General features: G+C 34.5%; 1 protein-coding gene across 2 annotated transcripts; it reads right to left on the reverse strand.

The window, feature by feature from the left end:
* Positions 1 to 200: 200 nt before the first annotated feature.
* On the reverse strand, positions 201 to 7,757 carry LOC142614776 (putative disease resistance protein RGA1). Of its 2 annotated transcripts, none has more exons than XM_075787412.1 (5): positions 4,508 to 7,757; positions 3,373 to 3,711; positions 2,790 to 3,128; positions 1,330 to 2,545; positions 201 to 682 (listed from the first exon to the last, which is right to left on the reverse strand). In XM_075787412.1, the coding sequence occupies exons 1-4, from the start codon at positions 7,659 to 7,661 to the stop codon at positions 1,347 to 1,349; spliced, it is 5,031 nt and encodes a 1,676-aa protein (XP_075643527.1). In that variant the 5' UTR covers positions 7,662 to 7,757; the 3' UTR covers positions 201 to 682; positions 1,330 to 1,346. The 2 variants fall into 2 exon arrangements, with proteins under 2 accessions (XP_075643527.1, XP_075643526.1); XM_075787411.1 differs by lacking the exon at positions 201 to 682 and adding an exon at positions 822 to 1,205.
* Positions 7,758 to 16,285: the final 8,528 nt, after the last annotated feature.

Raw genomic sequence — 16,285 nt, forward strand, 5'->3', positions numbered from 1 at the left:
AATCTTTACTCATTACAGAATACTCAACCGCATGCATTTATCTTTCAATTAATTTGCTTGCAGTTATGTAAGTGTATTAATTGTTTCCTTAAAACTCACAATAAACAATTAAACCAATATTATCTTAATTTTACTATTTTTTTACCCAAAAAAGAAAAAGTTCTTAAAAAATAGTTTGGGTTCAAGTTCGGGTCGGGTTAACCGCAAAAACATGGTTCGGTTCACGAGTCAACCCGTTTTTGCTTCGGGTAAAAAAAATCGGGTTTGGGTCGAGTGTTTTTCGGGCCGGGTCGGGTCAGAAAATTCTGACCCGTTTTGCCATGTCTAAAATTTGATCTACAAGAGATAAACTAAAAACTTTTCTTCATTTTCTCCACTATCATCAACCTATTCCACTTAAATCCCAACAGACATCACTACTTCCGTAAGAACAAACTTGAATTATGTAGACATGGAATATAAGCTGGTGTGATCATTTAAAGAACACTGAGAATAGCACACTTATAAGTGTAGATATGCAAGTCCAGGTGGTTCAGGTTTGAAGGTTTCACAGTTCTTGGTCTTGAGTCATCAGATGCAATAAGAGACCACTTATCAGCAGGATTAAGAATGATATTATAGCAGTATAAATGATTGGGTATGTTGTCAGAAAATCAATGCTTAAATCCCGATTTGCTGTGACCTGCGTTACCAATGTGATAGAGATTAGCGGAAAAACAACACAAATAATATGAGACAAGGCCATTTTACGTGGTTTGGCTAATAATAAGCCTACATCCACAGACAATACACTAAACTCCATTACTAACAATAAAAATTACAACTTCACAAGCACTCTCAAACCCTCAAAAACTCAAATCAACTTATATGTTATCACATTCTCAAAAATTAAATTTTTTTTTAAAAAACTAATATATTATCAAATGCAACTCAAGCTCGGAATCTCAACTATTTTGTTCTTTTGCTTTTTTTTTTTGGGAGGGGGGGGGGGGGGGGTGTGTTGTTTGTAAGGAAAATCTCAACTCACAAATCCAAGACCTCTTTACATACGATGACTCTCACAATTCACAAATAAACACCATCAAGTCACAGAACAAAATACTCAAAAGAAACATAAAGTTGGAGGTGAATGTCAATAACTGCAGAAGAACCCATGTAGAAACTTGGAGCAATTACTGGTGGCACAGGAAGTCTTCAAAATTGCCCTAGATTATGCACAATGATTAATTGATTATCGGTAAGGGCAATAATTGTTTCACAACGTTTATAGCAAATTGAATCGATATCTAGCAGTTCAAATTATCATTAATCTACATGTAGAAAACGTACCTTGCTAAAAAGCTTGCTCATGAGATTACTTCCTCATCAATTTCAATGCAAGAGATATGATCTATCTTGGACCAATCTTTTCCTTTCTTATTTCGGAATTTCGATGTCAGCAACGGGCACTCCTTGATGCAGAGAAAAGAGAGGGAGGATGGAAAACCATCTTCTGGCAAGGACTGGAGATTGGGACAGTAGCTAATCTCTAGCCTTTGAAGAGCGGTAAGTTGCTGGAACCCTTTGTTGTCCAGATTTTTGAGGTTCGAAAGTCTACTGATGCGTAGAGAACTGAGGTTGCTGGGCAGAAACTTCTCTGGAAATGACCCCACATCAACACATCCACCTTCAATCTCCAACCTACGAAGATAGTCAAGCCCATCCAACCCCCACTCATCCTTGAGCTCGAGTTTGTTGCAGAAAGTGATACTGAGTAAACTTAGTCTGGAAGGCAAACCCTTTTCTGAAAGTGATACAAGTTCTGGGCAATTATTTATAAACATTGACTGAAGAGAATCAAGGGTGTTCAGTTCAGGTAGTTTCTCTAGTTTCTTGCAATTGGATAACCAAATGGACGTCAGGTTCATGGTACACAATCCTCCTCCTAGAAAAGTTACCAGGTTAGGACAATCCCTGATCTCCAAGGCCCCAAGGGATGTGAGATTTTTCTGAACTGGCATTGAAAGTGATTCCAGATTTGCACAATCCCAAATAGAAAGACTTTTAAGATTTGGAAACAAGTCTAATGAGAGGAATTTCAGGGAATCACAACTACTCCCTATGCACAAATATTCAAGAAGTGCATCCTGGTGCGTCTTCTTCTCTGTTGTTAAGGGAAAATTTAATTTCTTGCAGTTCATAATATAAAGAATTTTCAAGGCTGTGGGTGGATGGTCTTTGGGAAAGGACTTGAGAGAACGACAATTAATAATATACAGATCTTGGAGAGAAAGTTCACTGGACATCACTCCTTCAGGTATGAACTCCAGATCATCACATCCTTCAATTTTGAGGCTATGCACCCGCGTGGGCAAATCCATCAGTTCTGATATTTCTGAAACTTTAATGCTTCCAAAAGACAGGTCTTGCTGTTGTTCTGGTGTAATTCCCTTTGCTGTCAAAGTTGTTTCTATATCTGCATCTGTTTCTTCCTCACATTCCCCACTTTCTTCTGTTTCTGAGATTTCTTTTGATTTCTTAATAACAGAGGATGACGGTACTGGACCTAAATAGTAAGCACAAGTAATAAAGAAGAGAATACATAAGAATCAAGCTATAGAATTTGTCATTTTTCGACACAAGGAACTTATTAGGCCTAGTAAAAACACGAATTCTATAAGGTTCTACTTTGCTGTATCTAGACTAAAACCGATCCAACCCACTTATTGAATAATATATATGTGACCAATTAACCTGCATCAAAAATCATTATTACAAATAATATATAGGAAATGAGGATTTTGTGGCACCTTGAGTAGGGCAATGAGCATTCTGCAGAGACAGGTCTTGCGCTCCATCTTGGTTGGACCAGGTGTTGGTCAGAACATCAGCTTCATTTCTACTGTTTGGAGTCTGGCTCATGGGCAATGAGGATCCTCCGGCACCTTGAGTCGGCAATGAAGAATTGTCTTCCGAAAAGAGTGAAGGAGAAGGATCTTCTTCATTGGATTCATGTTGTTCTGGTGTAATTCCCTTTGCTGTCAAAGTTGTTTCTATATCTAAATCTGTTTCTTCCTCACATTCCCCACTTTCTTCTGTTTCTGAGATTTCTTTTGATTTCTTAATAACAGAGGATGACGGTACTGGACCTAAATAGTAAGCACAAGTAATAAAGAAGAGAATACATAAGAATCAAGCTATAGAATTTGTCATTTTTTGACACAAGGAACTTATTAGGCCTAGTAAAAACACGAATTCTATAAGGTTCTACTTTGCTGTATCTAGACTAAAACCGATCCAACCCACTTATTGAATAATATATATGTGACCAATTAACCTGCATCAAAAATCATTATTACAAATAATATATAGGAAATGAGGATTTTGTGGCACCTTGAGTAGGGCAATGAGCATTCTGCAGAGACAGGTCTTGCGCTCCATCTTGGTTGGACCGGGTGTTGGTCAGAACATCAGCTTCATTTCTACTGTTTGGAGTCTGGCTCATGGGCAATGAGGATCCTCCGGCACCTTGAGTCGGCAATGAAGAATTGTCTTCCAAAAAGAGTGAAGGAGAAGGATCTTCTTCATTGGATTCATGTTGTTCTGGTGTAATTCCCTTTGCTGTCAAAGTTGTTTCTATATCTGCATCTGTTTCTTCCTCACATTCCCCACTTTCTTCTGTTTCTGAGATTTCTTTTGATTTCTTAATAACAGAGGATGACGGTACTGGACCTAAATAGTAAGCACAAGTAATAAAGAAGAGAATACATAAGAATCAAGCTATAGAATTTGTCATTTTTTGACACAAGGAACTTATTAGGCCTAGTAAAAACACTAATTCTATAAGGTTCTAATTTGCTGTATCTAGACTAAAACCGATCCAACCCACTTATTGAATAATATATATGTGACCAATTAACCTGCATCAAAAATCATTATTACAAATAATATATAGGAATTGAGGATTTTGTGGCACCTTGAGTAGGGCAATGAGCATTCTGCAGCACCTTGAGCCATGATGGTAATATAATGTTTGTATGGTTGCTACTTAATAATTGCAAAATCAGAGTCAGTTTGTTAACACTTCAAAAGGACTTATCAACACAGGATTTACCTTAATTTGCAGGTATTTTCTTGGCCTACTCTTTTTTTTTCTTTTTCTTTTTTCTTTTTTTAATTTATATATCAACTAAGATTAATCTACAATTTGTGTCCCACTGCTTTGTAATATTTTTGGTACCTGCAAAATAAGGTAAATTCTGGGTTGACAAGTCCTTTTGAAATAAACAAACCGAGTCCAATTCTACAATTGTTAAGAAGCAACCATACACACATCATATTATCAACATGGTCTTATGTCTAATATACATTTTATGGACAGGAAAAAAAAAAGAGAGTTTTAATTTGTTCCAGCATAAGAAAGAAGTGAAATACTTTTAGAAGTTGAACAAAATATCAAAACCCTCAAAAAGAAGTATTTGATTTTTAATTGTCTATTTATGAAAAGTTGGGAATAAAAGATGCATACCTGAAGAAATTATTTCCTGCTGGTTCCAATCGACATCTAAGTGCAGGCCATCAGCAATCTTGAGCCAATCTTCAACCGTGCGCCTCTGGTATTTTTGCCGTAAGATGGGACAACCAGTGATAGCCAGATGCTGTAAAGATTTGAGATCACAAATCCCTTGAGGAAGTGATGTGAGATTGGGGCATTCACGAATGAAAAGCCTTTGTAGTGATGTAAGGTTGCCTATCCAAGGGAGAGACTTGAATCCAAGGCATTTGGTAATGTTAAGTGTCCGGAGAGAATTAAGGTTCTGCAGCCCCTCCTCTGGAAGAAATTCTAAATCGGGAATCTCATCTAATGACAAAACCTCTAATTGAGAGAGAGGAAAGTAGTATGAGGAGGAGGAGGTGGTTGCCGCCATTTTCATTGTCTGCAGCAATACCTTTGAGCTAGAGCCATGCAATTTCAGAATTTCTTTGAGATGTGGAAATAAGGGCATGGAAGTCAGGTTAGGGCATTCCACAATCTGTAATTCAAAAAGACGAGGAAATGATGGAAGTAAGAGATGGTCTGGCTCATTAACATCATCATCTGAATTCCTCCACCATCCCTTTAAATTAGGGCATTTCTCTATTCTAAGAGAATGTAAGGATCGGAAGAATCCTGTTTCGGAAGAAGAACTGAACACTTCACCAAAACTGTCTTTTGATATGTATTCAAGTGCTTCTATCTCAATAAGAAAGACAAACTTGAGAGAAGGGAGTTGATTTAACGGTGGGAGGTGCTGCAATCTCCTATTTTTATATAATCCCAAATCGACAAGATTAGTGAGTGAAGAGACCCAACTTGGAATTTTCATACCCATATAACAAGTCAAGCCCAATGCTTTAAGATTTGGATGTGGCTGGAGCCCTTCCAATGAGTTTTCATCATGACATTCGATTTCTCCATCCCACCCTAGATTTTCCTCCCACAATAATTGCAATCCTTGAAGGTGTTGTTTCTCTTTCATATTTGTGGCTTTACATTCCAGAATTTCATCTTCTCCATGACCCAAATATTTAATGAGTAGGCTTCCTCCCAAATTGCTCAACTCCTTCAATTCACTTAGCCCACCACCAAACCTAGGCTGTTTTTCCTTATAACAACCAAAAGAGCTAACCTTGACACCTTGCCTCATGACAAACATCGTTAGTATCTCAAGAGAAGTAAGATATCCAAGTCCAAGGGGCATATGAGTCAATTCGAGGCAACCAGCGATGTCTAGATGCCTGAGATTGACCAATTTTTTAATGCGATGGGGTAATTCTTTAAGCGAGTAACAATCATTGAGTTTTAGTGTCTGCAAATTCAGCAGCTTGGTAATGGAATTAGGAAGAAATTTAATATCTTCATTTTTAGAAAGATCAAGATATCTTAAATGTTTCAATTCTCCAATTAAATGCGGCACTTCATATAGCTTTAACTCACTCAAATCCAATGTGCGTATATAATTGAGATGTGAAAGAAGGGCATCACAAGTTAAGCTACGCGGCAACTGACCCCCTACACTAGCTACAAGAACTGTTCGTAGTCTCATTCCTCCACCCTCGAGGATTGGAAGTTGCCTCACAAAATTGTCAGGATAAATTGAGAGATGACGAACTTTTGCCCCAGCCTCAGTAGTTGAAAAAAACCCAGCACTTTCTTCCCCAGCCACAGTAGTTGCAATATTATGCATGAGACCGTGCATTTTGCAACACCCTATATTGCCCAATTTATCTTTTTCTACATCTTGAAAAAAGGATCTCTGAAGTAATTCCATAAAGTACTCTCGACCGACATCCTCAACACCTTTCTTTGAGTTTGATAACTTAATAAAACCTTGTGCTGCCCAAAGATTAATCAGTGTCTCTATATGAAACTTGTAACCAGGTGGAAACAATGCACAATAAGCAAAGCATTGCTTTAAGTGTGATGGTAGATCATCATACCTCAACATATAATGGTCCAATCCTGGACGTATTTTTGAGAGTTCATTATTTATAAAGCATCGCCACTCAAGTTTTGAAGCTTTGGTGCAAAGCAAGTTTGCTATCCGCCTTATGATGAGAGGTACCCCATCACACTTTTCCAGAATCTGTTTTCCCATCTCTATAAAGGCAGGATCTTCTGGCGGTTGGCCTTGTTTAAATGCTATTTTTACAAACAAACTCCAAGCTTCTTCTTCAGATAGACCTTTTAGTACATGCATTGAAGTTGCCCCTGTCAATCTTTCTACCGATTCAAACCGCGTGGTCACAATTATCCTACTTCCCCTTGCACTACCCATAAAAGGATTTATCAACAAAAGCCATGTATCATTGTCCTCATTGAACATACCGTCCAAGACAATCAAGTATTTTTTTCCATTAAGTTCTTCTCGAAGCCGATTTTGCAAGATCTCAAGGCTTTCTTCATGCTTCCTTTTTGTCAACTGTTCTAAAATTTCTTTAACAATCCGTTTTACATCGAAGAAACGAGAGACAAAAATCCAACATTTTAGATCAAAATGGTGGTAAACTCTTTGATCATTGTATACCAATTGAGCTAGTGTTGTCTTGCCCATTCCTTCGATGCCAACAATCGGGATGATAGAAATATTATCTTCAACATTATAATCAAAAAGACGTTCTATAATCTCTTGCTTATCATTCTCTCTCCCAATAACTTCATCTTCCAGTACAAAATAATAAGTTTCCATGTCCCTAATCATGCCTTGTGGCTCAACGTAGCTTCGACTAAAGTCGAAAGCAGGCCTATCTTTTTCAACGACAGTTAGTCCCTTCCGAATTGCTTTTAATTTACGACCCATCTTACGACTTAAAGAAAGCTGGATTGGATTTGGAAAGAAAACGCGTACCTGTTTTGTCTTTGTTTTTCCAGTCATCAATTTGCGCCGTAAAACTACGGTGGGTAAATCCAGAATGTCATCTGCATCAAAGAGGACATTTTTGAGCTTTCTGAGCCAGTCTTGGATACCATAGTCATGAGAGCTCTTCTTTTCTGCATCTAGAATCACAGCTTGGATCTTGGAAACCCTGTCGATTAGATCTTCAATCTGATTTCTGTTGCCAACGGCCAAATCGCTCGCTTGGACAACGGACAGCAATTCAAGGACGTTTCCTGCAAGGGGTAACAAAACTCCCTCTGCCATTTTTTTCTTTCTTTTTCTTTTAGATGGGTTTGTGGAGTACTGAGAGTAATGATAGATAGCTGTTATTGTGTCTGGACCCTGGATACTTGTATTAAGAATTTGTGGAGGGTGGGGCAAGGACCGGTTTAAGCCAGTGGGTGGCTCACACATGTATTTAGATCGGACTAAAATAGAAATTTTATTTTTTATTAAAAAAAAAAAAGAATTGCACTACATTACAGCTAGCCTCAATAAGTTTTGATTTTTTTTTTTTTAATTTATTTTAGGGCTGGCCTCAATAATTAATTAACTATGCCCGAAGAAAAAGTGAAAAATGCATTTTTAATTTTTTATTCTACTTTGGACTGCTTTTTCTACCTCTCTTTTCCTGTTGTCGGTTGGTCTACTTGGATCATTGGATGCAATAGTTTTTGCAGTATTTTTAAAATAAATTATAAATAATAAATTTTTACTTGTATTAATTTAAATTTATCAATTAAATTATTTTTTCCCATAGATAACAATTAATAATAGTCTGTCATTTAGGAAAAATATTAATAATATTGTAAATATAATATTGTTTTATATGTATAATACTAATAATAATTTTAGTCATAAATGATAAAATTTAGATATAATATCTTAAATACGGTTTCTTAGGTCCTTTTAAATTTAGTCATATGGCTATTTAACTAAAAATACACTTTCATCCTATTAAAAAAAAAAAAAAAAAAGCTACAAGGTTGAATTTTAAGATGAAAAACTAAGGACCAACACCTAAGTACTACATATTATTTATATTCTTAACACACATGTCGAATTTTATAGTTTGTAGCAATTGAATTTTATTTTTCCTCGATTATTTTTTATGCATAATTTTATAATATAAAAACTTGAAATTTTAATATTTGATTGATGACATAGTTATTAATTTTTTATCTTTTAAAAAATTTGCAAGCACGAATGATATAAGAAAAAAATGTAATCTAATGGTTTTGTCAAAATTAATATCTAATAAAAGAATATTCATCTGAAAAAAAAATATTGAATAGGGTTGTAGTTATTAACTTGAATCAAGTTTTTTTTTTTTTTTTTTTTTTGTGAGAGAACTTTAATCAAGTTGGTTGCTAAAATTTGTACTAATAGTAATTAAGAAATAAGTTGATTTACTTATTAGTTATATATAATAGTTAGTTTTTTGGAAAATACACACATATAAAAAAAAAATAGTAATTGATAAAACATTTTCTTTTACAGAAAAGTCAATCACGTTAGGTACCATATGGAAAAGGGTAGGTGGGATTGGAAATTTCCTAGAACGTTCTTGCTTTAAAAGTACCCCCAACATGCTCCCTTATTTACAGAAAAACCAAAACTGTTTTTTTTCTTTTTTCTTTTTTAATAATCAGTCTACCCACTTTGCATTAGCATCAAGGGTGCTAAATGCTAAATTTTTAACATTTAGCACACCAAACATAGAAAATCATGTTAAATTTGACATTTATTATAGTGATGGTGTAATAATAGGAGTTTACTATGAGATATGCTATTAATATTTGTGTATATTTTATTCAAATTTTCTCTCTTAGAGCACTAACATTAGGAATTTTATCCCAATGTTATTTTAACACAAAAATTTACTTTTTCTACTTTAATATAACATTTGACAATACACTGCACGTCAATTGTTCTATTTTCATGTTCTATTCTTTCTTTTTTTTCCTCACCCTACTTCTCTTCCTCTTCGGCTCTCTCTTCTCTCTCTTCCCTTCAATTGGCTCGTCTCTCTCTCAAAACCAAACAACCACCATCTTCACAAAAATCACTACCACAACCATCAAACCCACAATTTATCACCACCACCACCACCATCAAAACCAATCACCACACCATCTTCAAACCCAAAACCCATCAACACCACCACTATCAAAAGCAATCACCACCACCACCATCACCATTAAACCCAAAGCCCATCACCACCACCATCAAACCCAATCACCACTTCCACCATTAAACCCAAAACCCATCAACACCACCACCATCCCCATCAAAACCAATCACCACCACGACTATCAACATTAAACCCAAAACCCAAAACCACCACCACCTAAAGGCTTAAACCCACAACTCATCACCACCACTGCTAGAGAGTCATTGCAACCTATCACAATCCCTCCTAAAGCAACCAAAAAAAAATCCTCACATGGATATCAACTACCATTGGAGAGAATGATGAGATTATTGGCCCAGCAAGGTCATTGGTAGTGGCTTGGCGGCGGAATGGTGCGTGCGTGCGCTCGCGAGAGAGAGAGAGGAGAATAAAAAAAAAAATCATTTCTATTCGTACTGTTCCAAATTTGGAATGGTACTCTAGCTCAATGCTAAAATTTTTAGCATTTGTAACTTCTAGATGCAGTAGTGTGTTTGGTGTTTGGTGAGCCAAATGGTAAAATTTACCATTTGGCACACCTAATGCTAGTACTCTTAGAGGATTAGTATTAAGTATTAAGTGTGCTAAATGCTAAATTTGTTTGGCACACCTAATGCTATTGCTCCTAGAGTATTAGCATTAGGTGTTCTAAATTTTGTTAAATATTTAACATTTAGCACCAAACACCAAAATTCCACCAACATTTGATGTTCCAAATATAGTGGACTTCTACTATTGGCATGGTACGGACACACATGCCATAATTTTTTCTCTTTTTTATTCACCTTTCTCTCTCCTCTCACTCAGTATGTCTTCTGGCCTCTCTCTCTCTCTCTCTCTCTCTCTCTCTCTCTCTCTCAACCACGCCTCCAGCCTCTCCCTGCTACCAACCTTGCCATGCTATTCTACTGACCTCCATGTTGTCCACTTACTCTCAAATTTGGATTTTTTTTTCTTCAAATTTTGGTTTCATTCTCAGATATGGATTTATTTTTTCTTTAGATTTGGATGATGGGGCCTTTAGTTATGTTTCTAGACCTAGCTGACCTTTTCTTATACTTACCAGAAGAGCTAACCTTGACACGTTCTTGCCTCACAACAAACGTTGGTAGTATCTCAAGAGAAGTAAGATATCCAAGTCCAAGAGGCATATGAGTCAATTTGAAGCAACGAGTTATGTCTAGATGCCTGAGATTGACCAACTTTTTAATGTCCTAGGGTAATTCTTTAAGCTCATTACAATCATTGAGTAATAATGTTTGCAAATTCAGTAGCTCAATAATGGAATTATGAAAGATCAAATATCTTAAATGTTTCAATTTCCCAATTGAACCCGAAAGTTTAGGTAGTTTTAAATTACTCAAAAGGTGCATAAATAATTGAGATTTGAAATGTGTGTACCACAAGTTAACTTACCTAAAATTATCCCTACACTAGCTACAAGAACTGTTCGCATTCTCTTTCCTTTAACCATGAGGATTGGAAGTTTCTTCAATGAATCCTTAGGATGACTAAATAAATCCCTAGGATTGAATGATAGATGAAAAAATTTTTCACCAATATTTTCTGTGCCCAAAGCTAACATGGTACTTTCTGTTCTAGCATGAGATTGTGCATTTTGCAACACACTATATTTCCCAATTTATTTGCTTTTACATCTTGAAAAAAGGACTCCAAAGTAATTCCATAAAATACTCTCAACCAACACCCTCAACATGTTGCTCTAAGTTTGATAACTTAATAAAACCTTGTGCTGCCCAAAGATTAATCAGTGTCTCTATATGAATCTTGTAATCTTTTGGAAACAATGTACAATAAGCAAAGCATTGCTTTAGGTTTGGTGGCAGATGATCATAACTCAACTTAAGTGATAATAAAATATCAATTTTTTCTAGAGCTATTTTTAGAGTTCATAATTTATAATGGATCTCAACTCATTTTCTGAAGCTTTGTATAGCAAGTTTGCTATTGTCTTTATGGCTAGAGGTACCCCACAACACTGTTTCATAATCTTTTCTCCCATGCTTATAAAGGTTTCGTGCTCTGGCAATTGGCATTGCTCAAATGCCATTTTTACAAACAAACTCCAAGCATGCTCTTCAAGTAGGCCTTTTAGAGCATGCGGTGAAGTTGTCCCTGTTATTATCCGAGTGCCCCTCGCACCACTCCTTAGCATATCCCTCAAGCAACAACATTCATTCTTGTCCTCATTCTACAAATCATCCAAGACAATCAAGTATCTTTTTTTCTTTAAGTTCTTTTTGATGCTGATTTTGCAAGATCATAAGGCTTTCTTCATGCTTTCTTTTTGTCGACTGTTCAAAAATTTCTTTAACAATTTGTTCAAAATCAAAGGTATCAGAGACACAAATCCAAATTCTTAGCTCAAAATGATATTCAACATTTATATCTGTTAGAGATATATTAGCCCATTAGCATAGATCCAAGCCTAATATTACTTTGTGTATAAACCAAGTCTCTTACTTGTACTAGAAGTTTATTAATTTAGGGTTTAGTCTACTATATATATATACCCATGTTATGGTTTATTATAACACAAGTTTTGTACTACATTCTTATATAATATAAAGATGTAGTCCTTAAGGGTTTACTCCGTGAATATAAGCCGTAAGGCTGAACCACGTAACACTTGTGTTCTTGTGTTCCCATTTTATGATTCCCTCTTCCACATCTATTCAAGCATATTCAACATAAAATGTATATCATAGCTAATATTTAACATGGTATCAAAGCCGCTTTCCTGTAGCCATGGTTTTTTGTCCTTATGGTATGTTTAAAAGCAATCTTTGTCTTCCTCGATATTTCTTCGCTGCGTTCATCTTCTTTATCTTCCTACTGTTGCTGTCAAAACTTTTCGGTATAGTCATGCCACTATTAGAAGTTACATTAACACTGCAAGACCATTGCCTTCCTTAAACTATCATTACAAAGTCAAATTTCATTCAAGGAATTTTCCCAGCTTTATCAAATCTCAAGGTTTCATCAAGATTCTATCATAAGTTTGAGTGGGGTATGTGTTAGAGATATATTAGCCTATTAGCATAAGCTCAAACCTAATATTACTTTGTGTGCAAGCCAAATCTCTTACTTGTACTAGAAGTCTATTAGTTTAGGGTTTAGTTTACTATATATACTCATGTTATGATTCATTGTAACACATGTTTTGTACTATACTTTTATATAATATAAAGATGTAGCCCTAAAGAGTTTACTTAGTGGACGTAGGCCATAAGGTTGAACCACGTAACCCTCGTGTTCTTGTGTTCCTATTTTATGCTTACTTTTTCTGCATCTATTCGAGCATATTTAACATGAAATGTCATAGTTAACAATAAAATTGCATGCTGGTTGAGCTGGTGTTGTTTTGCCCAATCCTCCTAAGCCAACAATCGGAATGATAGAAATATCATCTACAACATCGCTGTTAAAAAGAAGTTCTTGAGTCTCTTCCTTATCATTCTCTCTTCCAATAACATCATCGTACAAAATAATGAGTTAGCTACTCAATTCATGAATTGCGGCTCAATGAAATTTTCATCAAGTTGGAACTTTATCCTTGCATTTGAAATTGCATTTATTCTCTTCCTAATTTCTTTCAATTGATGATCCATCTTAAGACTAAAAGAAATCAAGTTTGAACTTGAAAAAAAAAAAAGGCGTACCTCATTTTTCATTTTGTTTCCGGTCATCAATTTGTGCCGTAAAACTTCGGTGGATAAATCATCCAGCAAGTCATCTGCATCGAAGAGGACATATTTGAGCTTTCTGAGCCAGTAGTTGATCCGATCGTCATGAGAACTCTTCCTTTCTGCATCTAGAATCACAGCTTGGATCTTGGAAACTGCGCATTTTAGACTTTTAATCTCAGTTCTGAGACCTGAGAGAATTTTTTCCGTCCATCAGTTCAAGGACTTGTCCTGCAAAGTGCAATAAAGTTCCTTCCGCCATTTTTCTTCTTTTTCTTTTAGATGGGTTTGTGGGGGTGCTGAAAGTGACGAGAGATAACTCTTGTTGTGTCTTCTTAATACTTATCTTAAGAATTGCACTAATTATAGCAACTATAATTAGAGGCTCTTCTATTTTAAATAATTAATATTTGCTTTTCTCTTGCAATTTCATTAAAAATAATTTTGTTAAATGATACACAAACAAATTAATCCAAGTTAAAAAAAAAAAAAAAAATCATATAAGACCGAATCACACCAAAGCTATAACTTTCCAAACAACTATGGTGTTCTCGGATCACAAAATCAACCAATATTCCTAAGAGCCACGTTGAATCAAAACTTGAGACCACAAAACAATATTGGACAATTTTCAAGCATAAAACTTTATAAAATTGTAAGAATGGAAGTAAATATAAGTACTACCATTAAATTGTACTAGTCTCATCACACGCGCTTCGCGCGTGCGATGAGACTTTTCTTTTTTAATAGTCTTATTTTGTAAAAAAAAATTGTATTTAATTATTTTATATATATATATGATTTTTACTTTAAAAATCTAATTTAGAAGTGAATAAATCAATTTAAAAATTAATAAGAGAGTGGTCCTATTTTTTAGGCAATATTTTAGTGGGAGTTGGAGTTCCATTTTTACCGGATTGTCCTTTAATTTTGTTTCTACTTAAACATAAGAATGTAGGGGCATCTTTGAACTAAAAAATGAGTTTTTACCAGATTGTCCTTTAGTTTTATCTCTACTTAAACATAGGACTGTATGGGCATTTTTGAACTAAAAAAATAGGAATCCAAACAGAAAAAGCCCCTTAAATAGTAGTATAGATAAAACATTCTTACATGTAAGTCGCATGACCCATCCCATCTTTCAATTGCAACGTTCAGAGAAGAAGGAAAAGACCAACTATTTTACTGAAAGAAGCAAACTGCAAACTTGGAAGGGTATCCCATGAAGAAGTAATAATATTTGTTTTATTTTGAAAACTAAAAAAATTGGTAGTTACAATCTTTTTGGAAAATAAGGACAGTATTGTTTTAGATTTTTTTTTTTTTTTGGATATCCGTTACCTAAAAACGTGGGGTTTTAAAAAGAAGATGAAAACCAGTGGGGTGAATGAGAACTTGAGTTTAGGAGTTAGTGGGTCAACTAAACAATTTGTAAAAATTAAAAATAAAAAAAATTGTTAACGGAATAAATTTGTAGCTCAGATTGAATTTGAAAACCAACAAAAAAAAAAATTGATCCTATTTTTAGGCAATATTATACATGGAAGTTAGAGACATTTTTTTTACTCACTAATAACAGTTAGTAAAAATCTACTATTTAGAATTTATTGCTTTTAAAAAAGAAAAATCTGTCATTTAAAAATTGTTGTAAATATGTATAATCTATACTACTATTTAAGGGGTTGCCCCTATTTAGATTCCGCATTTTGAATGCCTAAAGTACCCTCATCATATCCACTTACAAGTTTTCAAATACTACTATTTAAGGGGCTGCCCCTATTTAGATTCCACATTTTGAATGCCTAAATTACCCTCATCATATCCACTTACAAGTTTTCAACTAACGAGGACAAATATGTAAATTAAAACTCCTACACTTTAAAACCCATAAACTCACGTACACTTTGCAGTTTTTATCTCACTTTTTATCTATCATTCTTCTTCAGATTGAAGGCATTTAGTTTAGCTCTACATCCTCCTTTCTTTTTCTTTAGATTAAAGACATTTATTGTCAGAGGCTCCAACAAATTTTCAGATTCTATTTTTTGCAAGTTCCTCTTTGTTTTCTTTTCTTTAGTTTATGATTGACTTTCTTTGAGCTCTACATTTTTTTTTATATGTATCACGTTAACTCTTTTTTTTTTTTTAATGTAATTTGAAATGAATGGTTCCTTCATATACTCTATCACTGTACTTCTTAAATACTACTATTTAAGGAGCTGCCCCTGTTTAGATTCCACATTTTGAATGCCTAAAGTACCCTCATCATATCCACTTACAAGTTTTCAACTAACGAGGACAACTATGTAAATTAAAATTCCTACACTTTAAAACCCATAAACTCACGTACGCCTTGCAGTTTTTATCTCACTTTTTATCTATCATTCTTCTTCAGATTGAAAACATTTAGTTTAACTCTACATTATCCTTTCTTTTTCTTTAGATTAAAGACATTTATTGTCAGAGGCTCCAACAAATTTCCAGATTTTATCTTTTGCAAGTTCCTCTTTGTTTTCTTTTTTTTAGTTTATGATTGACTTTCTTTGAGCTCTACATTTTTTTTTTATATGTATCACGTTAACTCTTTTTTTTTTAATGTAATTTGAAATGAATGGTTCCTTCATATACTCTATCACTGTACTTCTTAATGAATTGACATTTCATGTTATAGGTATTGTGATCCAAAGATATGGCTGCCTTATACTACAAAAGAAGTATTCAACCAACAAATTTTCAGATTCTATTTTTTGCAAGTTCCTCTTTGTTTTCTTTTTTTTTGGTTTATGATTGACTTTCTTTGAGTTCTACTTTTTTCTTTTTTTACCATCATTGTATATGTTTTTTGCGTTAAATTTTATTTTTTTTATTTAGTTATTTATTTAAATAGTTGATGATGTGGTGATTAGATTTTAAAGAGTCCATGATAGAGTTAAATTCTAAAAAAATCTTTATCTTCTATTTCCTTACTTTTTTTTTTCGTCTACGTATTTTTTTTTCCTTTTAAGATT

Source organism: Castanea sativa, chromosome 11, assembly GCF_040712315.1.
Source record: "Castanea sativa cultivar Marrone di Chiusa Pesio chromosome 11, ASM4071231v1".
Classification (NCBI taxonomy): Eukaryota; Viridiplantae; Streptophyta; class Magnoliopsida; order Fagales; family Fagaceae; genus Castanea; species Castanea sativa.